The sequence below is a fragment of the Ylistrum balloti genome, unplaced genomic scaffold (genome assembly GCF_031769215.1).
Source record: "Ylistrum balloti isolate Yb309-2 unplaced genomic scaffold, AGI_CSIRO_Ybal_v1 Utg369850, whole genome shotgun sequence".
NCBI classification, from domain to species: domain Eukaryota; kingdom Metazoa; phylum Mollusca; class Bivalvia; order Pectinida; family Pectinidae; genus Ylistrum; species Ylistrum balloti.
Genome location: NW_026782003.1, coordinates 4,329,330 through 4,352,467, shown reverse-complemented (window position 1 = coordinate 4,352,467; position 23,138 = coordinate 4,329,330). Strand labels below are relative to the sequence as shown.

General features: G+C 33.6%; 3 protein-coding genes across 4 annotated transcripts; 2 read left to right on the top strand and 1 right to left on the bottom strand.

The window, feature by feature from the left end:
* The first annotated feature begins 9 nt into the window (after positions 1-9).
* Positions 10-12,063, top strand: LOC132545647 (p21-activated protein kinase-interacting protein 1-like). 2 transcript variants are annotated; one of them, XM_060209344.1, is made up of 9 exons: positions 10-114; positions 4,641-4,806; positions 7,418-7,538; positions 7,882-8,009; positions 9,319-9,401; positions 9,723-9,785; positions 10,277-10,374; positions 10,837-10,963; positions 11,532-12,063. In XM_060209344.1, exons 1-9 carry the CDS (start codon positions 49-51, stop codon positions 12,048-12,050), a joined length of 1,371 nt encoding a protein of 456 aa, XP_060065327.1. In that variant the 5' UTR covers positions 10-48; the 3' UTR covers positions 12,051-12,063. The 2 variants fall into 2 exon arrangements, with proteins under 2 accessions (XP_060065327.1, XP_060065328.1); XM_060209345.1 differs by lacking the exon at positions 10-114 and having other exon boundaries at positions 4,741-4,814.
* Positions 12,051-18,484, bottom strand: LOC132545648 (transmembrane protein 14C-like). The gene is made up of 4 exons (XM_060209346.1): positions 18,344-18,484; positions 17,018-17,119; positions 13,942-14,029; positions 12,051-13,442 (listed from the first exon to the last, which is right to left on the bottom strand). Exons 1-4 carry the CDS (start codon positions 18,417-18,419, stop codon positions 13,397-13,399), a joined length of 312 nt encoding a protein of 103 aa, XP_060065329.1. The 5' UTR covers positions 18,420-18,484; the 3' UTR covers positions 12,051-13,396.
* Positions 18,485-18,539: 55 nt separating this feature from the next.
* Positions 18,540-21,081, top strand: LOC132545609 (proteasome assembly chaperone 3-like). Its single transcript, XM_060209306.1, has 4 exons — positions 18,540-18,587; positions 19,033-19,134; positions 19,673-19,762; positions 20,412-21,081. The coding sequence occupies exons 1-4, from the start codon at positions 18,555-18,557 to the stop codon at positions 20,547-20,549; spliced, it is 363 nt and encodes a 120-aa protein (XP_060065289.1). The 5' UTR covers positions 18,540-18,554; the 3' UTR covers positions 20,550-21,081.
* The last annotated feature ends 2,057 nt before the right edge of the window (positions 21,082-23,138 follow it).

Sequence of the window (23,138 nt, the reverse complement as noted above, 5' to 3'; positions counted from 1 at the left end):
GAGAGAGCACGTGGACATGATAGTCAGGAAAAATACTAAACCGTAGAAATGGAAGTTGTTGTCGGCACTTATGACGAGGTTCTGCTCGGTTATAAGATAATTAAGGTTGCACAGGTAGTTACTGCACTTATTCAAAATTATTAACATAATTATGATATGAGCAAACGGGGAAAGTATCCGCCCCGCTGAATTGTTCAGATGGAACTGGAAGGAACGCATGGCCCGCTCTCTCGTAAGCGGTCACAACTTCAGATCGGGACCGAGATTTGGTCGCGGATTTTTGTCTGTAGAATGATGATTTGATGTCAAATTTCCAATTTATTATGCTGTTGTGATTTGTTTTACATTTTTGCTGATTATGCACATATTGGAGACGCACTGTAGACTGTAGTAGCGAATCTTTTTGTATTGATCGCGGTTGGCAGTCGGGATAAGATTCTCGCAAGTTTGTCAAATATTAGATGTTGGAAGGTAGTGGTACAGACATGTTCAATAACAGGCTTATATCAGCAACTGGCATGCAACGTCTTTACATATGCAACCATTTCACACGGAATGATGATTTTTCGATACCTGATCTCGATGAAGATACTTTATCATGGAACCTCTGAAGTGTGACGTTGTAGGGTGTACTTAATTCGTGTTTGTATTTGATTTGAATATAAGTAATACTGACAGTCTTAGAAAATCGACTTTGTCATAATATCATGGTATGTAAAGTAAGATTTTACAAAGTATAAATCTTTCAGTAGAAAAAATTCCTGAAATGTTGAACTTGAGTTCATTTGGGCTGATCAAAGTCTTTGTACATTTGAACAGAATCTTTTTTTATTTCTCATAGAAGCTAAGAAGGGTTTATTGTCAACTGTCTCAGAAAAAGGAGCCTGTAATGAGTCAGAGCTTTGGAAAATTTCTACTTTTCCCAAAATATGGAAAATATCTTATAATTAGAAATTACCCCAGGTCACAAATTATACACAATCATATGTTTCTTCTTAACTTCAGCAACCCATCTGGTGTATTTTAATTTGGTGATTACTTTTGCTGTATTTTCAAGGACAGTTCTAGTAAGATTTCATTCTCCAAAAGATATGATGTAGTTAAAATAATTTCTAATCAAATGGATCACGCTACTGTGATTTTATGTATCTACATGATTTACACACAAATGATGAATCTTTCAATACCTGAGCTCAATGAAGAGATCATATGGAACCTCTGAAGTGTGTATGATGTAATATTTGAAGTTTTTAGTCACATTGTGGTTTAACATTGAACATCGTTCTAAGCAGGATTTGACCCTTAATTTGGAAAATATCATACAATGAATATTTACATCGGTTCACAAATTAATACACAATAGTTTGCTTCTTCTTAACTTTCACGACCCTTCTGGTGTATTTAATTTGGTGATTACTTTTGCTGTTTTTTCAAGGACAGATTTAGTTAGATTTCATTCTCTAAAAATATAATGTAGTTAAAATGATGGTAAGAGTTCCTTTTGAACCCCCCACCCAAAGTGGCTACCAATGGGTTATTATACCTGGTAAATATAATACAAGTGTCTGAAAGGGTTGATTTTAAGACAATGCCCCAATTTTTCTTGGTACCCCTTAAAATAAACCCTTTTAGATGCTTATTATAGCCTACAGGTAGTCATTTTGGGTGGGGGGTTCAAAAGGAACTCTTTCCAAAATGATTTTTAATCAAGTGAATCACTCTACTGTGATTTTATGTGTGTACATGTTTAAACACAAATGATGAATCTTTCAATACCTGAGCTCAATGAAGAGATCATATGGAACCTCTGAAGTGTGTATGATGTAATGTTTGAAGTTTTTAGTCACATTGTGGTTTAACATTGAACATTGTTCTAAGCAGGTTTTGCCCCTTATTTTGGAAAATATCTTACAATGAATATTTACATTGGTTCACAAATTAATACACAATAGTATGCTTCTTCTTAACTTTCACAACCCTTCTGGTGTATTTAATTTGGTGATTACTCTTGCTGTTTTTTTCAAGGACAGATTTAGTTAGATTTCATTCTCTAAAAATATAATGTAGTTAAAATGATTTCTAATCAAGTGAATCACTCTACTGTGATTTTATGTGTGTACATGATTTACACACAAATGATGAATCTTTCAATACCTGAGCTCAATGAAGAGATCATATGGAACCTCTGAAGTGTGTATGATGTAATGTTTGAAGTTTTTAGTTGCATTGTGGTTTAACAGTGATCATCATTCTAAGCAGGATTTGTCTCCCTTTGATTTAGGATAATCTGTTGATAAACTAAACTCTTTCATGCACTACATTCTAACTTAACCTGTGTGTTAGAATTACAGGCATGAAATACAAAATAAAACTACCGCAGCCCAACATTTTTGAGTTTACAGTAAGTGGAGGTCAATAGAAGTAAATACAATCATTTCACATGCAGAAATGATGATCATTCTATACCTTATCTAAATGTAGAGATCTTATCATGGTACCTCTGAGGTGTGTGATGTAATGTTAAAAGTTTTTGGTCGCATTGTATAAAATATAATGTAGTTAAAATTATTTCTAATCAAGTGTATCACTGTAAGGGGATTTTATGTATGTACATGATTTACACACAAATGATGATCTTTCGATACCTGAGCTCAGTGAAGAGATCTTATCATATGGAACCTCTGAGGTGTGTATGTACTATACATGTCCTAAAGATAATTTTGTGCTTTACAAATATATATCTAAGACTTGAAATTACAAATTATCAAGGAAAATTCTATTCTTGATAGAATTTAGAAATTACTGTTCTCAGTTGAGGGAAATGGATGTTTATGATTATCGAATTTAGATATTTGTGATATCAGTTATATATATTAAAGTTCTAATTTAGTGTATGAAATCTTGCAGCATATACTATAGATTATCACTGAAATATAATTAACGAGTAGTAAGTATACTGTATTTAATAAAAATCCTAAATTATCCATTGCCATATTTTAATTTGACATCGATCTTCATGAAAATTATTAAGTTTGGCTGTAATAAGGCTCTTGAAACGATCTACTGGTATTTCATGATAACTTTATATATTGCAGGGTTTTCCATAATTTTGTTAGTAGTAGGCTGTGTAGTGAAAGTAGGAGGCTGGCCTGCCGTGTACATGTAGTCGTATACGGAACATTATTACGGAACTGGAATGGTGTAGGCGGCCAAATGAGCAAAGTAGCAGGTCAAATTGGCCAGCGACCGGCTCTTATGGAAAACCCTGATATTGACAGTAGAAATGCCACTAGATCTTAGATTGTTGCAGAATGAAGGAGTTTTAGTGAAATTCAACAACCCTCTTACACTTGCTGCATTTTATATTGGTATAAAATTTGCACTATTTAAGCCGGCAGATCAGCTGAACATAGTTGACCATGTGACATACGGTGCAAAGATGAAACTTTATGATCTTGTAATCGAGTTCTCCTGTGATCATGGGAGGACTTTCAAGGTCATGAAACAAGTTTAAACAATGTCATTACAAATCAGATTAATACACACACACTGTGACCGTGTAACATTTAGTAACTGACTATATGTCCTATACTAGAATAATGCCAAATCTTGGTAAACTTTTTCTCGGTTTATCTGGAAACATCTCAAACTCATAGACTGCTTTTTGCTTTGCTGCATGTCAAGGGATTAAAGCTATTTTTGTTTACTTATCTGAGGAAATTTTGCAAATTGAATAGTAGTCTATTTAAATGTATATAATTATTGTTTATTATTAACTTGTAATATTTTACAAATAAATATTTGTACATTGTGAAATACATCTAAATAATACGTTTAACAGAAAAGATATATGTTGTATATTGATCCTTATCAGTACTGAAATTCTCTACTGAAGATGTAACATGATCATGTAATTTAATAAAATCAAATTTTTAATTCAATTTGAATCCAGCAAACATTGGGGAATTGTGAGTTTAATCGCCTCCTTTGCAAGGAAGTTCCATGTGTGTACACAAGTCATGATTTATCCAGACAATATTATAAAACATTATGCAAACAAAATATTTGCTGTGTAATTTCATTTTTATGGAATGTCTGCTAATCTGGAAGAAGAACAAACTTAGTACTTTTCTCACTTTTGGTTGGGAGGAGGAAGATGGGAGGACTTAATTGCAGGCAACCAAAATTCTCCATCACCACATCCATTCCAGGAAGACCCACAAAAGTAGGGAGAGGGGTTATTTATGGTAAAGTCCCTATATTGATAATATTGACCCAACAAGGATTTGGTCTACATTTGTTGTCGGGCCTGGATATTAGAAGGCCTACCCAGATCTTTGTTGTCCTATATAGTTATAATAAAAATTGATTTCGTCATCATAACCTTTTCCTCCATCTGTGTATATACCAACATTGCACTAATTAAGCCGGCTGATCAGCTGAACATAGCTGACCATGTGACATACGGTGCAAAGATAAAACTTTATGGTCTTGTAATTAAGTCCTCCTATGATCTTGGGAGGACTTTCAAGGTCATAACACACGTTTAGACGATGTCCATAAAAATCTGATTGATACACACACAGTGGTATTATTACATACAGTAACTGACAATAATGTTAATTCTTCAATATTTACAGGAATACCAGTTTGATCAGAGTTTCACTGACCATTCACACATGGGATGTATAAAGGCTTTGACAGTGTCTAGGAAGGGAATCCTGGCTTCGGGCAGTACAGATGAGACTATTCGCTTGATTAACCTGAAGAAGAGGACAGAACTTGGCTCTCTAATCCAACATTCAGGTCCAATAGTATGATAATTTGTTATATGATAGATGTATCGTAGAAAAAAGAAATGTCACCATTGATACTTAAAAGATTACTATAACCTGTATGTTTTAGCAGTAATCTTAGTTTTGCGTTTACTTTTGTGTGTAACATTTTTATTTTGCATACTTGATACTATCAGTCACCTAGTCTGTGTGTCACTTTGTGTGGAATATATCTCTGATAATCAGTGTACATACTGGAGAATGCTGTAGGTTGCACACTATCAATCACTTGGTCTGTGTCATTCTGTCTAGAACATTTGTCTGATTATTCATGGGATGGTGAGTTGTTGTGCACAGATAAAAGGTCTTGTGCCAAAGTACCGTATAAACATACTAGAATGCACTGTCTTTCCATGCTGCTCTTTTAAATGGGTTGTCATGTTGTTATCGTGCAGATATCAAATCTTGGCCTTGGAAAATCACTTTCTATATAAAGTGTTTTGATCTGCAGTCTTGAGACAAATTTAAGCTCACTTTGCACAGGTGATGAGAATCCAGTTGAATGTTCATAATCACCATAATCAAGTATTTGATTCATGTAGGCATTGTATTGTTGTTAAGTGATAAAATTAATATTCATTGAAAGGTTACAAATACACTTGTAACATAAAAATGCCTCTCTCACCTAGAATTTGCAAAGATTAAAATATATTGACTATCAATATCTATATCAAATTATTATGCTTTTTTTTGGCTAGGTACCAATTATCAATTATAAAAAGAATAATCAGTCAGCGATCAGATCAGTAAATTTGAATAATTGGTTAATCCAGTATCTTCATTTATCATAGTGTCCCATCATTTATATCAGTTATGTTACTTTTTTACATGTACATAATGTCATGATTAAGATATAGGCAAAATAGTGTTGTTGGGTGATGTCAAGGGAGATAACCCATGTAAAGTTGGCCAGACTCCATTAATCTGTTTATCTCTTTTGAATATTTCATGTATAGTCATCTGGTATATGTACCAGTGATTCCTGTAGGTTGTACTCTATCAGTAAGTCTGTGTGTCACTTTGTCTCAAACATTTCATGTGTAGCTATCTGATATATGTACTTGAGTGTCCTGTAGGTTCCACACCATCAGTAAGTCTGTATGCCACTTTGTTTGAAATATGACATTGGGTATAAAGTTGGTTCTCATAGATTAAAATTTCCAAATTTTGTGTCTGCTTCTTAGAAAGGTGGATTATTGTTGGTAGATACAAGGTCTCCTACCCTACAGTGGTGTTATATACAGAGTGGTAACACTTGTATAATTATATTATCATGCACTCCGTCTTTACATGGCCTCTCTTTCCTGTAGGTTGTCATGTTGTTCTTGTGCAAATATAAAATCTTGGCCTTGGAAAATCACTTTCTACATAAAGTGTTTTGATCTGCAGCCTTGAGACAAATTTTAAGCACATTTTGTACAGGTGATGAGAATCCAGTTGAGTATTCATAATCAACACAAGTATCTGTTGTAGTCAGGTTCTTGTAGGCATTCCATTGTTGATTAGTGATAAAATTAATATTCATTAAAATGTAACAAGTACATCTGTAACATGAAAATGCCCCTCCTACCTAGAATTTGCAAAGATTAAAATGCTTCAGCAATCAATATCTATATCAAATTAATATGCATAGTATGAAATTTGTTTTTGCTAGATACCAGTTATCGATTATAAAAAATAACGATCAGTCATCGATCAGATAAGTTGAAATTGAATAATAACCTAATCTAGTTTCTTCATTTATCACAGTGTCCCATCATTTATATCAGTTATATTACTTGTTCATGTACATATTGTCATAATTAAGATGAAGACAAAATAGTGTTGTTGGGTGACGTCAAGGGAGATAACCCATGTAATGTTGGCCACACTCCATTAATCAGTCTGTGTGTCACTTTATCCCCAACCTTTTAATGTACAGCTATCTTGTAAGATTAAGATTTGCAAATTTTGTGTCTGCTTCACAGGAAGGTGGATTATTGTTGGCAGATACGAGGTCTCCTACCCTACAGTAGTGTTATATACAGAGTGATAACACTTGGATATTTATATTATCATGCACTCCGTCTTTACATGGCCTCTCTTTCCTGTAGGTTGTCATGTTGTTCTTGTGCAAATATAAAATCTTGGCCTTGGAAAATCACTTTCTACATAAAGTGTTTTGATCTGCAGCCTTGAGACATTTATTAAATAGGTAATTTCAAGGGAGATGATTAAGTTGTCCTGCATACTGAATCAAACAATTTAAGTTAAAGAATCTGAAAATTATAAGGATGATGTTTTGTCTGGCTTTCCTATATTTCACTGATTTCCAGAGCATTTTCAAAATGCATACAAATTATACATGCTCTGCTTTCTATTGATTGTCATGTTGTCATTATGCAAACAAAAAATAGAAAATCCTGGCCTTGGAGAATCACTTTCTGTTTAATACAGTGCTTCATCTGCAGCCTTGACACACTCTTCAAATAAACTGCTGATATCATGTTTATAAGTTATTTTTATGATAATCTTTTTGTTTACCAAAGTTCAAATTTCAATGCATAACTTCATGATTCTATAAGTTTCCTCTCATCTTACAGGCACAGTGACATGTTTGAAGTTCCATCACAGCAGTCATATGTTCAGTGCAAGTGAGGATGGTACTATAGGGATATGGAAGTACTTCACCTGGGAGTGCCTCAAGACTCTCCGTGGCCACACGTAAGAATTCTGTAAAGTTATTAATTTATCTAATGAATCAGTAAAAATTCAAAGATGCGGTTTTCTGTAATTTGCATCAGTATCTTAAAAACCTAGATAGATTTGGTTCATATCTACCCCACAGCATCACATCAAGTTCAGACAACATTAAAGGGTAAAAATTCAGGTGATGATTTTTACATACCAAAATCTCCTTATATTTTCCTTTTAATGATAAAATAATTGCGATCCAGTGTTTTTAAGATGGATTCATTATGATATTTGTAATGTGGATGATTTAATTTGAAATATGGCAAACAATGTGAACTACAAGTTTGATGTCTTTGCATTGTTTTCGTTATAGGTCGGCTGTCAACTACATTTCAATACATCCAAGTGGGAAGCTTGCTCTGTCAGTGGGTCGTGATAAAACACTGCGTACCTGGAACCTGATTACTGGACGGTCTGCGTACACTACCAACATCAAACAGGGTAAATACTATTGTCTGGTATTATATCATTCATACACAGAAGGTGATGTGGTCGCTGTTAGAAAAAAAAAATGAATATTTGAACTTTTTTCTCTGACTTGTGTGAAGTGAAGAAAGACATGAGTATTTGTTCTTATATCTTACCATGGTATGCATTTAAAGCCACAGGGGTTTTCATTAATGAAAGAAAAAACTACCAAACATCTATGAGACCTAGAATAATGGTACATTGCCTGTTGCTCAAAAGTTATCAATAGACATGGTCACAGAGACTTAATATAGCAAGTTGAAAAAACTCCTAGAATACACAACATCTATCACAAAATAACTAGGGATTTGTAGGTCAGATGAAGCCTGTCTGGGACATTTTTCCACCTAGAACTTTAACAGTCGTGTGTTGCCACTCTTAAACAAAATTGTCCGTTTCATTTAGAAATGTTACCATGTCTGAGGTACATGATACCAGAACTTAATTGCATTTAAATAGGAATATCCATACTTTTTGAAAGAAAAGATGTTTTGTTGATTTGTTGTGTAATGAATAAAAGACAATGAGAGAATGGAAGAAATGAACTTAACATGCATATAACACTTCAAACAACGTCTTCTGAAGGATTACAGTACAGATAAAATTGAAATTGAATTTCGTTATAAAAATATAAAGCATTATTTAAATAAATGAAGAAATGGGATGTGTTATTGATTTATCAAAAATTGTTTATCATTCGCAGTTCAGATCTGAATATATTTTGCAGAACCATTAAAAACAAATGACATGATTTCCAATATATACTGTAAGATGCAGGACACAACATTTTAACTTTACAGTGCACTGTCTTTACATGCTGCTCTTTCCCATGTGTTGTCATGTTGTTATCGTGCAGATATCAAATCTTGGCCTTGGAAAATCACTTTCTATATAAAGTGTTTTGATCTGCAGCCTTGAGACAAATTTTCATGTTTTATGTTTTTTACTCATTTATTCATGAAAAGAAGGAGATTATAAATGTCTTTTCCCTACTTCATGACTTACAGGACACAGTACAGATTTTAGTGTCATAAAAGTGTTAAATTAACTCTTTATCAAAACCCAAGTGTTTCTCAGCTTATTTTGGTGGTCTGGGTATTGAAATGTACACCATGGTTTTCTCACTTTTTCACAATGTCATTGGATCCATAACTCTGGGAAACATTTCCTATATTTACACAAGACCTTAGTGTGCTTGTTACATGGCTGTGCATATAAGAATGAATCAAAAGACAGGTTGGCCTGGCCTACTGAAATTGAACTAAATAATGATTTATTACAGAAGCTACTCAGGTTGTCTGGTCCCTGAATGGTAACCACTATGCTGTTGTCTTCGCTACACGCATTGATATATATAATACACAGGTAAGTATTCATTTCTGTTTTTTCAGACTTCTGTTTGAAAATCTTATCAGCATTTAAACTGATAATATTGATATTGATATAATTCATTGTAAGAAGCAAAACAAATGTGCATTGCAGACAGTTTCGTGTGTCAAGTGTTTTCCTGGCTTTATCAACTAAACGGCAATTTGATATCTTTTTGTACTGAAAAGTTTAGCTAACTCAGAATAATAAGTAATGGGTTTTGCATGTAAATAAATCTAAATTACCTGTTAAAATCCTTGAGTTATATTGTAACAACCCAACCCTCTGCATAATTTTTATGTTTTGTTTTTCTTTCAGACTGCTGAAGTCGTTAGCACTGTAAAAACTACACACAGAGTCAATGATTTGGCATTCATTTCTGTAAGTTTGATAATTTTCTGGTGAAGTTTTAGTTCAGTTTATCTCTTCCTTCTTTTTTTAAGTCTGTAAAAATAATGTGGCACAGAGTATGCTGTTGTATTGTCTATACATTGTTAGCTATTTTTGTCTGGATATATGCTTTCCTATTACACCAACCTGTTTAAAACTTACAGAACGACATGTACATTTGTAAAAAAAAATGAAAAGTTAATGCCTCCCATTTGATCTTGTCTGAAAATTCCTTTTCTTTGTTTCTAGTTTGAATTTTGCAGGCATAGAACTACATTAAGTGATAAGTTATAATTACATTTCTATATGTCCAGACTTGAACACCTTGGCTGAGGATTCCACTCTGCTGCATTCCTTTTATATATGCATAATCAAGATAAAAGTGATGGTGTACATTTAGCCATTTTGAATTCCCTAGAATGCAACAAATTGAGCTGCTTTTGTCTGCTTTACATCCTACATTTTGTATTGATATTTGTCAGAAAACAGTAATGGTGTATGGAGGTGAGGGAGGACAGTTGCATTTCTACAACATCATCAGTAAAACAACATTACACAACATAGATACACAAACAAACAGGTAAATAATGTTATAGTTTTTGTAAACATTTTATGTTTGAGAACATCCTTGATAAAATTTAGACAACATTTAGAATGCTTCTTTAAAACTTTAAATTGATATATATCAAACTAAATAAATAAATTTGAGAGGGCTTCATCTGTAACATTGCATGAAACCAATCCTGTTTCAATACTTCTCCACAAGGTGGACAATTTTCAAATCAATGCTCATTGATGTAAATAAATGTCAGGTAACAGGAACTGAAGAAGTACCATTAAAAGAAAGTGTTGTTTATAAATTAAATGTGCCTTTCACATTTTTGATAAAAAAATGTTAAGGTCTGTTGTTAGAGAAAGTAAACATTACTATGTATAGGAAATAAAAATTTTAATGACTGATGAGGATGCTTGAAATGTAGATTGTAATGAGTTATTTTGAAAATTTGAAACAGAAATGGAATTTAAATTGCTTGTATTTCAGAATACGACAAATGTCTGTTGTACCTGCTCCATTGGAGGAAGGTGAAGAGAACAATGAAAACAAGCAGTGGCTATTTATAGCTGCCAGTGATGGCCACATCAAGATATTCCAAGTACAGCTGAAAGAGGTGCTCATTAGTTTGTAACTAATATAATGTACAACACTTCAGTTTATAAGCATATGCAGTTTAATCATTAACTTTGCAAGTATATAGTGAGGTCTCTCTTGTGTTGAAATGATTTTAACAATGTACTTATTTGCATTGTGATATTATACTCCTAGCAGTTGAGATGATAAAATGGGGGATGATGTTAAAGAAAGTGTTTGTTTATTTGTTTATAGACAATATCCTATCAAACCTCCTAGTTACGTAAAAAATTTGTTAATAGAGGGGGATGGCATTTAGTGGGTGGTTAAGGCGTTTTATCACTAGCCCTCCACCTTTGAGTTCTGGGTCTGAGTCAACAGGTTCTGGCCACATCATTGTGGTTTTCATATAGGACTTTCTCTGACTTTCCTCCACCATCCAAACCTGGCACATCACGAAATGACTGTTAACAGCACGTAAAACAAAAAGAAACGAACTTCATTATTTTTTATATAAACATTTAATTAAACTTTGATATACTGTTATGGTTTTGTTTATTACAGTGTAATAAATGAGTCTACATGTTCCTCTATATTGTGTATTGCAGGATGAAGTGGATACGGTTCTAGTAGCTTCTCATGATACCACATTCAGGCTGACATGCATGGCAGTGTCTTCGTTCAAAAGTAAAATCCCAGACGGCACAAATGATGATTCTCAGAAGCATGTGACTGAGAAAATATTCAAAGTTGAATCAAGTGATACAGTGACTGAATCAATAGATGTGCCACAGAAAGTGGTGTCCAGAGACAACACAGCGGAGAAATCATGCAAGAAGGGGGCTGCTAAGAAACTGAAAAAATCACAGAAAACATCCACGAAAAGACGGGCTGAATCAGAATCGGAAGATTCTGGAACAAATGTGTCGCATGATGTGATAGATGTAGACAGTGAGGACAGTTTCACACCAGTTAAAGCAAAGAAAGTGAAATTTACTAATGAAAATGTTGAAAAAGAGAAAGCTCGCAAGAAACTGAAACAACGTAAAGAAAAGAAAGAAATAGTAAAAACAAAACGTAAAGCAGTTACTCAAGGTCAACCAAAGAAAAAGAAGATAAAATCTTGATTTACAATAAAATAATTTTATTCACAAAATATTTGAATGGTTTGTGCTTGTGTATATGCCCGGTTTTTACAAAAACTTTACAAAGTACAACACTAAAAACGAAAGTTATGTATGCTGAAATTCGTAGCATGAATTGTTGAAAGCAGCATAAAAGATATGGTCTTTTTAGGTTCAATTTAAGAACTGAAGCACACCTTTATAAACTTGTATATATGTATTACATTTAAGTAATTCTGCATCTAACATTGAACTTTCTACAGTGTTAATTTTCTACAAAATTGCCCAACAGATATAAAACTTGAGATTTCATGATGGTACATGATGATTTGTGCATTTTAAATGTCCTAAATAGCACTCGTACAAAACATCTAGATAAATAGGAAATCTTGTCAGCACTAAAAAAATTTCAGCAACTTGACTCACATTTACACCAAACAATTAAAACAAAACAGTTATACTTCACAAAATATTCTAGAATCAGCCTATTTGAATTTTTTCCAGACCTTTTCAGCATTCAGACATTAAAAATTCTCTAAGCTAGAAACTGACAATCTCAACCCATGTTGATGCAGAGACATTTTCAGTTGGCCTTTGACCTGGTTCCTGGAATTTCATTTGTCCAAGGCATTCTTAATCTTGACTTTTGTATTAGAATAAAATTCATTTTTAAGAACAGAAGACTTTTGTCGCTGAAAGACTTATATAATTGACAAAAAAAGTGACTGGTGGCTATAATCTGTAAATACTTTACTACACACACATTTTTTTGACAAATTTAGCTTTATAAATCTGCCATGTACCAATCTTAACCGTCTCAACATTGATTTGAGGACATCAATCTTAACAACTTTGTGAGCACCCACAAAATCAACGAAAATATATCCCCATCCAAAATTAGTATTTTTACAATAAGCAGCATCCTAATCTCACCTCCTTCCCATGAAAATGACGGGCCAGAAAAATTTATCACTTTTTCTTTAGTCTTTAATATATAGCTTTATCTCCAATCCATATCACAACTAGTTGTCAGATATAAAATTCAAAATTGGTATAGGTTATCCAAATTGAGGAAAATGAAAGCCACAAGACTATACTGGACTTACAAACCTTGCATGCAAACTCTTCTAATGTGTCTGTATGTATACTGTTGAATACTGTATTTCATTCATTATATTGAAATACAAAAAGGCTGTAGAATATGGACAAGATGACAAGGAACAGGTTATATAACACTTTGATGCACCAAACAATTTTATGGCAAGGTCCTTGAAAACATACTTTAAAAGTTCCTCATAAATGACCTGTAGAACACTTGATATTGCAATGCATGAACACAACTTCCCTTTTTACTTCTGGGACAATCTGTATCCAAATCTGGCAACCATGAGGACACTGAAAATCATAAAAGTATTTATAATGAGACGCATTACTTCGGAGATTAAGAACCAACAAGTTGAGAGGCATAATTATCTACAGGAAACCTTCCTTTTCAATCACTTTAACATTTTTAGACAACCATGGTCATTTGCAGTTGGTAGCCTGTTAAAAAAAAACACCCTGCATTTGCCATTTGTGGTCCTTAAATAACTCTTTGTTATCCCTATTTCTTTAGAAAAGCAGAATGGATCTTTCTCCAATTTCATAAGTTGGTTTCCCTTGGTCCAATATTTGCCCTTTTACCCAAATTTTTGGGACTGATCGGAAAAGCCAAATGGATGATGGGTGGCCATGTTGTATTTTGACAAAGACAGTTTGTTATCTCTCAAAAAGGGCTCAATAGAACTTTCTAAAATTTCATATGTAGGATCCTGTTGGTCTCTTGTTGTGTCGGTTTGCTTTTGTTCCGTTTTGATTCTGGGACTGATCAGAAAAGCAAAATATTGATCCTTACCTCAGGCCTGCAACCACTCCTGCAGGCATGACCTTTTGTGTTTTGTAGAACCTTGACCCCATCACTGCCAACAGGATACCACTAACAGCTACAATAAACAGAATACTATCAGTGCAGTGTCACTCACCTCAAAATTAACACTAGACCTGCTGGCATGAACTTCCCTGACCCATAAAACCTTGATCCCATCACTAGTGCCAACAGACAACAGGTCACTGAAAACAAAGACTCAGGTGGTAAGCTGGCAGCTTGTAATCCTCCGACAGAATTCCCATCACCAGAGTTGTTAGGATTTTAAAGCTGTTTAGCTTACTTAAGCTAATAAATGCATGATACATGTACAAGCAGTGATTTATTATTTTTTTACCTTGCTACCAGTAATAGATATATTCCCCTTGCCAAATTGTCTTACACATATACAGGTACACATTTTCCCAAAATTAACAATAGTGTTTAAAATATTTCCTCAATTTTCTAGATATATTACTTTGATTCCCAAATGTTAAGGAGTCCAATTAAAATTGGTTTCATTTGTTCTCGGATTTACGAAGAGAATTTCTTTGGAGGCAGTAATATCAATAATGATAAGTAAAACTTGGGTTCAAGTATTATAAAAAAAAGGCATTCAAATGTATTTTTACATACTTAAGTGTTAAAATTTAACTCTGGTTTTAGACTTTAGATCTAAGCTGCTTATTTTCTTCGGAATACAGCAACTAATTATATCATATTTCTGTATTTAAACCATAAGTTGTTTCCTAATGAATATAGATAGAAAGTCTGAAGATGTTTCATAGAATGCTTAAGGAGACATCATTATTCACAAAATTCATCACCTATCAAGTACATTTATACCTTCATGGCCTTTACACTTGTTTTAAATCTTGATCAAATTAAGGTTGATATGTCTTCTTGTAGTGTTCTACCATATTACCATAGTATATGATGGTTAGAGTCTTAAATGAACATATGTCCAATATGGATTTTCAATTAACTTTTGTCAAGGGTGAAAAAACAGTTATCATAGCAGGTTTTTCAATTCCAGATTTTTTTTCTTTTTTAATAATGGTAACTTCTTCAATTCCTAAACGTTTTTTTCTTTTTTCTTTCCCCAAAATAATGACATAATTTTGCTATATTCTTACGAATATTATTTCCAATCAGGACAAAATTCATTTTCAACGCCAAATTCGTCAAGAAATTGATGTTTAGGAATATGTGTTACCTTAACAAACACTTAATTACTAAAAGTTTAAAGAGCTTTCAATTAAATGTTGTTAAGAGGACCTGTTTATGGTCCCGTCTACATAACTTCAGAAGGATTACATGTATAAAGTCAGGTGTATGCTGCAATAACTTATTTACTATGTAATCAACTGTTATAAATATTTTTCAAAATCAAAATTCTTTAATATTTGGTCATATTCCTGCCTTAATCCTAAAACTTGTCTGTACAGAAATGTATACACATTTTGTAACATTTGACAAATTTGATTTTCGTTGCTGACATTCCAATGAAATGGAGCTTTAATGAGATTGCTGATGAGTTTTAATGTTATTTAGATCCGGTGTTTTCCGCTTCAATGATTTCACGTTAAGTATTCATAGATTTAATATAAAAGTCAAACAACCTGATAAAAGCTATATTAATGTTTAAAAAGTCAGACTACAGTCTGACTAAAGTGAATGCTAATGTGTAAAGCAAGACTGCACAAGGTTATTTTGGGTAGAAGGCAGACAATAAGCAAGACTACACAAAGTTTTGGGTAGAAGGCAGACAATAAGTAAGGCTACACAAAGTTTTGGGTAGAAGGCAGACAATAAGTAAGGCTACACAAAGTTTTGGGCAGAAGGCAGACAGTAAGTAAGGCTACACAAAGTTTTGGGTAGAAGGCAGACAATAAGCAAGACTACACAAAGTTTTGGGTAGAAGGCAGACAATAAGTAAGGCTACACAAAGTTTTATAGCAGAAGGCAGACGGGTCAACATTTGAATACACTGCTGTTTTAAGCCAGCCAGCACATCCGTGCAATGAAACTCCATTAATTTAAAGGTTATGATAGCCTTTCAAGCAGGGAAAAAGTTACACCAGAAAACTATGGCACTTGTTGGGTTCAAAGTCGATTGATAATCAAATTAGCTGCTTCCAACCGTTCTTGACAGTGAAAACCTGAATATCATCACATCATCAAGTTGAATGTGATTGACACACAACCAAGGATGAATTAATATCTTTTAGTAAAGTAAATGAATGCCTGTCGAAGTATCACTACAGTAAGACAAAGGTGCTTTAGGGGACAAGAACAAAAAATCTTGGCTCCTTAAATATAGCACATATGCTCCTGTAATGAGTTATGTGATATGAACAAAAAACATGAAGATAGTGATATGATGAAAGAAAAGTCTATAATCTGGGGTATTGTGTGCAACTCTCTTTAATTAACATAAATACATCACCAAGAGACATGCAAAGCATCAAACTTCGAGTCCTGAGTGATGGTAACATTCTCTTGATATCACTTATAAATATTATCATTTTATATATTGCATCTCACAAGTGGACAAGACATTATCAATCTTAATACAGATGTAGCAATCCAGAAAACAACATACAGTGTAATTCATGGTTGGACAACTATAATCATACTCGTGAAACCTTCTAAATGGATCAAGGTCATTCATTTGAACAAACTTTTTTTTTTCTCAAATAGTCCATGCCTATACAATTTACCATAGGATACCTTAGGCCTCACTGTCATACAATGAAATCTGTGTACTTCTTTAACATATCTGAAGTTTGTGACAAAATGTATCAAAGTCATTTGATAAATCAAGTCTGATTGGCCTTCACAAAAATGCAACTGATAAAGTTGCATTGATACATGATGAACGAAGAGTGTCAGGTTACAATTTCAATCTTTCAGAAGGTGGCAGACTTAAAATCAAAGATAAACAAAATAAAACATTTCTCAACTCAAACTCAACAACTGCTTACAATTGATATTGTTATATGATAGAAGATTGTTAAAGTTCAGAAATATGAAGCTTAAAAGAAGAGAACTTTGACATACTTACCAAGAGAAAGCAGGACATTCTTGGGGTCCTGTGATGTTTGGTAGGCCCCTACTCCCATCAGTCCACCACAGATCACTCCTGCTGCCAAGGAAGGAACACTTCCTGTGGATGTGGAAATAAATATGGATTTAGCTTTAGTTTGAGCAAAATAGTCATGTGCCCTCTGTTAATTATACTTCAGTAATTCAATTACTATCAATATTATGTTATTTATTGATATTGCATGAATGTGATATATGAAATTTGAGTTGATGTTAGGGATAAACATGAGTTCTGTGATGTTACGAAGTGCAAATGTCTGGTTTTACCCATCAAAATCGAGGCTGAAAGTATGGTTTGAAAGACCACCAAATTAAAAGGCATTTTAAGTTATAATCAATTCATCAATATACTTAAAATATTTTCTTCAGTGTATGTATGCAGAATAAGGTTAAAAAATTGCCTTTGAAAAAATTCACTGAACAATAATTTAAGTATGAAGTCAAAAAATAACCTATTGAGCTGGTATTAGAACTTTCTCTCTGACAAAATACAAACAATAGGGAATACAGGAAAAATATTAAGGAAGTTGTGCTCCTCAAAATCTTACTAAGGACCATAACTCTGAATATTTTTTTCAACACCAAACGGAACACAATATCATCAGCCATACAAAGGCGAGTGAAAAATCACAATTTTCAAAGTCAGGCAGTAGATGGTCCAACAATCTTTGAGGTGAAAATACATGACGAGAATCTTTTGACAGGCTGTTTGTAACACAGAAACGTTGGATAATAAATCATCCAATCAGCGACCTCTTATGTAAGAAATACTACCATGCCTTCTTACTCAAAACCAGATTGGTTAGTATCCCAGATTCTGTACTGTCCAGAACATCTAATACTGTTTATATCCAGTGTAAAAAGATACAACACATAAATTCAAGATATAATTTTCATGACATGTCACCTCATTTAGACTTTCTTTTGACAATGACATGTCTTGACCATGAAATCTTTAGTAAAATGGTTGAGTTCTCTCCCTTGAATAAGGTTATTTTCTGTAATGATGAGCGTTTTTTTTTTATCTTTCTAAAGATAAAAAACAGAGCTTGCTAACTAACGGAAAGTAGGTTAAATAAACAACGATGAATTTCTATATCCATGAATAAACTCTTGTGCATGTGAATTATACATAACACTTTACTTTCAATATCAGTACAAGAACGCCACGAGTCTTTCTGCAGATCGTCAGTGCATGGTTTCGTTTTCGGTACTGCTAAAGACAAAGTACAGCCTTCTGGTTATGACAAAATAATATATTTTGAAGTAAATATAAATATATTACCCGCTCTAGTGTAACCCAGAATGCCACCAGCAGCTACTGTTACTGCGTAAGCAATGCTGACATAATCGACAGGCATCTTTGAACGTGTAGTTGTACTAGTTGGTCAGGAAGGTCTCGAACGTGTCGACTCACACTACCCAAATCAGGAAACAGTGTTGGGATAAAGGGCGATAACTCTATCACCTCCAAGATGGATGCGCCCAGGGAAGGCATGACGAGCGGGTTTCCAGTAAAAACTAAACAGGTATTACAGGCATAGATCGCATCCATTAGTGTTTTTTGTTTTTATTTGTTTGAGGCTCAGTCTGCCGTTTATTGATATTTGTTAAGACCACGGAAATGTACATCAAATATTTTATTTTTTTACTGGCGAAAAAAATAATTAAAGAGACCATTTAAATTGTGCATTAATTACTTTTGAAACAGTGTTATCGTTTAATATTTTTACAACAATAAAACAAATATGGTTTCATTACAGTCTACAATATCGTGTTAAAAAGAAGAGATACACAATTCAATCTTATGTTGAAACAGGGACATGTTATGTATCTACAGTATATATCTCAAGTCCTAGTTTATACGATGAATGACAATTTTACCGTTGATTTTGATATCCATTATAAAAAAGTATTATTGTTCCTACTAATAACAGTTAATATTACACGGTATCGTAATTTTCATTTTTATAGAAAGCTGTGATAGTGAACAAGCAGAAGACTGACATCCTATGTAGCCATTTTGCAGACAAACTATTTGTGATTGTCACACAGTTTAGCAAAGTAGGAAACTTGGTATGTACATACATTGTATTTAGGTGTTGTCAGTATAATTTGTACCACTTTTCATTAACCATTGAGTCAAAGCACTATTTTTTTTACAAATATTTATAAGCTAATAGATATAATAAATAAATACCAATAATTAATACCATGCTAGTGCTCAGATGATTACATGTGTTTTTGTACCTCAAATAAATGTGTTTAGAGGTGTAGAGCCAACGCTGTTCTTCTCGTAAAGATAGTGTATGTTCCGTTATCCCTTGCTTTTGATACCTCCAAGTATGCAGGTGATTGAGGAATAGTAAGAAATTAAAGGCAATAGTCAATTACAACAAGCTTAGTATGATGAATTTAATATCTTTATTACTTACATCTACCAGTTTTGCCCAGCCTAAACCTTGGCAGTTTGAAGAGTAATTTACCCAGCAAACAGTTACAATTTTAAGTGCGTATGCTGACTGTTGTAAACCCATATTTAACAGTTAGCTCCCTTATTGCAATAAAAAATTGAAAGGACCATCAACAAAATGTTTTTGTCTACTTTTGGTAGATTGAACTGACAAGAGATGTTGCTGTTGATGATGACTTTACCCCTACCAGACCTTCATATTCCACAAAGGTGCTGATGGGACGAGACGAAGTATGTACTCATAGTAGTTGTAATGTATAGACTCCTCTTCAGTTGGATTCATTGTACAAAAAATCACCACTGAAATTTTAACTTGTGATAGAATTAAACCATTGTAAATAGTGCCCACTGGTTCATTTCAAGTATGCCTACCAATCATTTACTGAGGATTATATTCATTAATAATCTTATATGAAATAGGCACTGCCTAAGAGCCAGAGTAATGTGATTGGTACCACCAGATGCAAATTTAGCTAAGTCTATGAGTCAGGAAAAGTTTTCTGTTTTCTTGAACTATAGACATCCATCGTTATGTCAATATTTGTCAATTGGATGCCACATTGAATGCCAAATACACATGGTAATGATCACAGGAGCTATCAATGGTAGCATAGTTTCCATAGTTTTGTATTTTAGTATGATTTTGTTATATTAGTTGTATCATATTATACCGTGTATTAGTATTTCCTGTGCTTTGAAGAGGAAACTAGATAAACAGGAAAGCAGATAAGCTTTGATTCTGATTGGCTGAAAGTGATTTTTTGGAAAAATCAGAATACGTTTTAAACCAATTGATAAGTTGGAAGTTCATCACCTATTCTACAGAATGTTCCAGCCATAGGCTAACTTCAGCTGATTAGGTTTTATATTTTTGTTACAGCCTTTGATGCATGTGCTGGCAAAGAATGTGCTTGGTAAGCTGGACATTAAGAAGCCTGTGTTGTTAGCTCTAGCTCTGAAGGATGAGTCCCCACAAACTGTAGCCTTACTTAGTGAGGAAATCAAAGGAATGATGTAGTCACAAAACCTAGGACTGAGTCATACTGAAAATGAACAAGGTCAGGGTTCTTCCATGTGAACGATCGAAGAAATGGTTTGATGAGACAAGGCTAGTATCCTATATGAGACAATGGCTGCCATTGTACTAATGATGTCGTCAGTTGTAAGGAGAGGTTGTCATGAAACCATGAATCAAGCCCTGGCTTCTTTTTCAAGATATTGATACCTTCCAGGTAAAAAAGAAACAAACATCATGCTAAGTAAATATAGACATTAATGCTGGTCATTAATGGTGAGGACGGCCATGGAAGCAGGTACATCTCAGATGAAATGTTCCTCTTGTCGACAGAAGTTCTTCAAATTATGCGAATGCGTTTGAGACTTTTAAGTTGTGCTGTTCTTTTAACTGAACAACACATTGTGTAGTTATGAAGAAGACTTCAGTTTGGAAATGTTCTGTCATTTTAGGTGATAAGAATTTGGATAACATATGTGAAATTAATGTTCATTTTTCTTATTTTTTTTTTATATTAAAAAAAGATCAAACAAGATTGAAACTTTCCTTTATTATACCCAAACATTGAAAAGAGGAAACGCACATTACTCAATCCGTAATCAATAAAAATATAGATAAACATTCTTTCACTGATTGATGACACTTAATTAAAAGAATATAGAAAGGCTAACTCAGACAATTCTGCTGCTGTATCAGGTGTGTATTCACACCATTCTGCTGCTGTATCAGGTGTGTATTCACACCATTCTGCTGCTGTATCAGGTGTGTATTCACACCATTCTGCTGCTGTATCAGGTGTGTATTAACACCATTCTGCTGCTGTATCAGGTGTGTATTAACGCCATTCTGCTGTATCAGGTGTGTATTCACACCATTCTGCCGTATCAGGTGTGTATTCACACCATTCTGCTGTATCAGGTGTGTATTAACACCATTCTGCTGCCGTATCCGGTGTGTATTCATTCTATTCTTCCACCCTTTAGTGATACCTAATTTTTTGAAAGAAAATAAATTTAGGTTGGCTACAGTGTATTTATTGTCTGCTATACAAAGTATCAGGATTTTGGTTGTTTATAAGAATTTTGAGGTTAAGGTGATGCTGGCAGAGAAGGATGAAAAATTACAATTTTATCAGTGAAGTTCTTAAAATTAATTTTTCAGTTGTGTACAAATATTTTTTTTGGAGTCAGGAGGTCAATGTCACCAAGACCTGTTTAGAAATAAGGTCTCTGCTCCAAAACTAGTCATCTGATGGCCAGAAGTTGTGCCTTTATCAGACTTTTTATATTTTATTGATGCTCCTTTGTTGTAAAAGCCATGTCAGACCTAAATTTGTTGATCAGTTTCAAGGAAAAGTATACACATATATATTATAATGACACCTACTCCCTGAAGTTGTGCATTGGCATATATTTTTTTTTATCCTACTCTTTTTTTCCAACAGATTTATCCCCCATTATTGAACACTACCCTCTTCAGTTGTCTTTTTTCTCTCTTTGTGTGTGTAACTCTTTGTCCTGGATTGTTATATACAATTTGACTGGACTTAAACTGCTGACATGGAAAGTAGTATAAAAGCCATTGATTGATAAGAATTTTGTCATCGTTAAGTAAAATGAATAAAAAAGATAAGAAAAAAAGTGCATGCAGTTTTGATGTGGATAATGAATACCCATTCATGAAAAAAAATGGCTGCATACAATCAGTTGTTATGGATAATTACTTGCTTGGTCTACCTTGGAAAACAATTCTAGTTTTCAGTGGGGTGCTTATGAAATATCCAGTAAAAATGAGCTTTTTCCAGCCTTAATATTCGTTATCTATAAGAAACACCAAGTCTGACATCTGATATTCTTGCACAAGATCGAAGAACTTCGAAGAAATTTACATCTGTACACCCATCATTGGATTTAATGAAGAAAATATGGGGACAAATAGGCAAGTGAAAAGTACACGACACAATGAGGATACTATGTATATCATTGCATTAATAGAAATTAATGAATTTCAGACTGTATAGACAGCTGAATTTGAAATATCAATATCGATTCATGGAAATTTTTGCATGCACATTGGTATGTTTTTTTTACTACAGTAGCTTTGAAAAAAAAAATCAGATTATACTAAGAACGACAACTCTTGTAGTCTTAACTCATCCTTTTAAGCAGGAGTTGTCTTTCTTGTATCGTATATGTTTTTTGAGGGTGAGTAGGAAGCATAAGAGGGTGCAATACCCAATGTAGTTTCACAAGAAGGGTAAGAGAGTTTGCTTGTTTTTTTCACATTTCGTTAGACAATCTTATGAAGTTATATAAACTCCAAGTTTGCTTCCTCTCACTACCACAGCGTCTAGGTAGGTAGTGTGAAACTGTCGATTAATTACGTAAAAATTGATGAAGCTCTGCATGTAAGTTGGAAAATTCATGCTAGATGCCCATTGTTACATTATCTTGTTTTATTTCTAATCAACAGATACCATCTTTTTCCAACGCAGTACAACATTGATATGTCTAGGGCTGTTTTTAAAGTCTATTATTTTTATGCAAAATACGTCGAGATCAGTTTTGATACACCTCAAAAAATGATCGTTAT

Bases quoted from the DNA above. Each gene is read 5' to 3' on its own strand.
- LOC132545647 (XM_060209344.1), top strand. From the start codon at position 49: ATGGAAGTTGTTGTCGGCACTTATGACGAGGTTCTGCTCGGTTATAAG. The intron at 4,807-7,417 runs GTCCAATAGTAT...CTCATCTTACAG, and splicing joins CTCTCTAATCCAACATTCAG to GCACAGTGACATGTTTGAAG. The intron at 10,964-11,531 runs GTGCTCATTAGT...TGTGTATTGCAG, and splicing joins TCCAAGTACAGCTGAAAGAG to GATGAAGTGGATACGGTTCT.
- LOC132545648 (XM_060209346.1), bottom strand. From the start codon at position 18,419: ATGCCTGTCGATTATGTCAGCATTGCTTACGCAGTAACAGTAGCTGCT. The intron at 17,120-18,343 runs GTAATATATTTA...CCACATCCACAG, and splicing joins TCTGGGTTACACTAGAGCGG to GAAGTGTTCCTTCCTTGGCA. The intron at 13,443-13,941 runs GTAAGGATCAAT...TATGATTTTCAG, and splicing joins GGAGTGGTTGCAGGCCTGAG to TGTCCTCATGGTTGCCAGAT.
- LOC132545609 (XM_060209306.1), top strand. From the start codon at position 18,555: ATGACGAGCGGGTTTCCAGTAAAAACTAAACAG. The intron at 19,135-19,672 runs GTATGTACATAC...TACTTTTGGTAG, and splicing joins TTAGCAAAGTAGGAAACTTG to ATTGAACTGACAAGAGATGT. The intron at 19,763-20,411 runs GTATGTACTCAT...TTTTTGTTACAG, and splicing joins TGCTGATGGGACGAGACGAA to CCTTTGATGCATGTGCTGGC.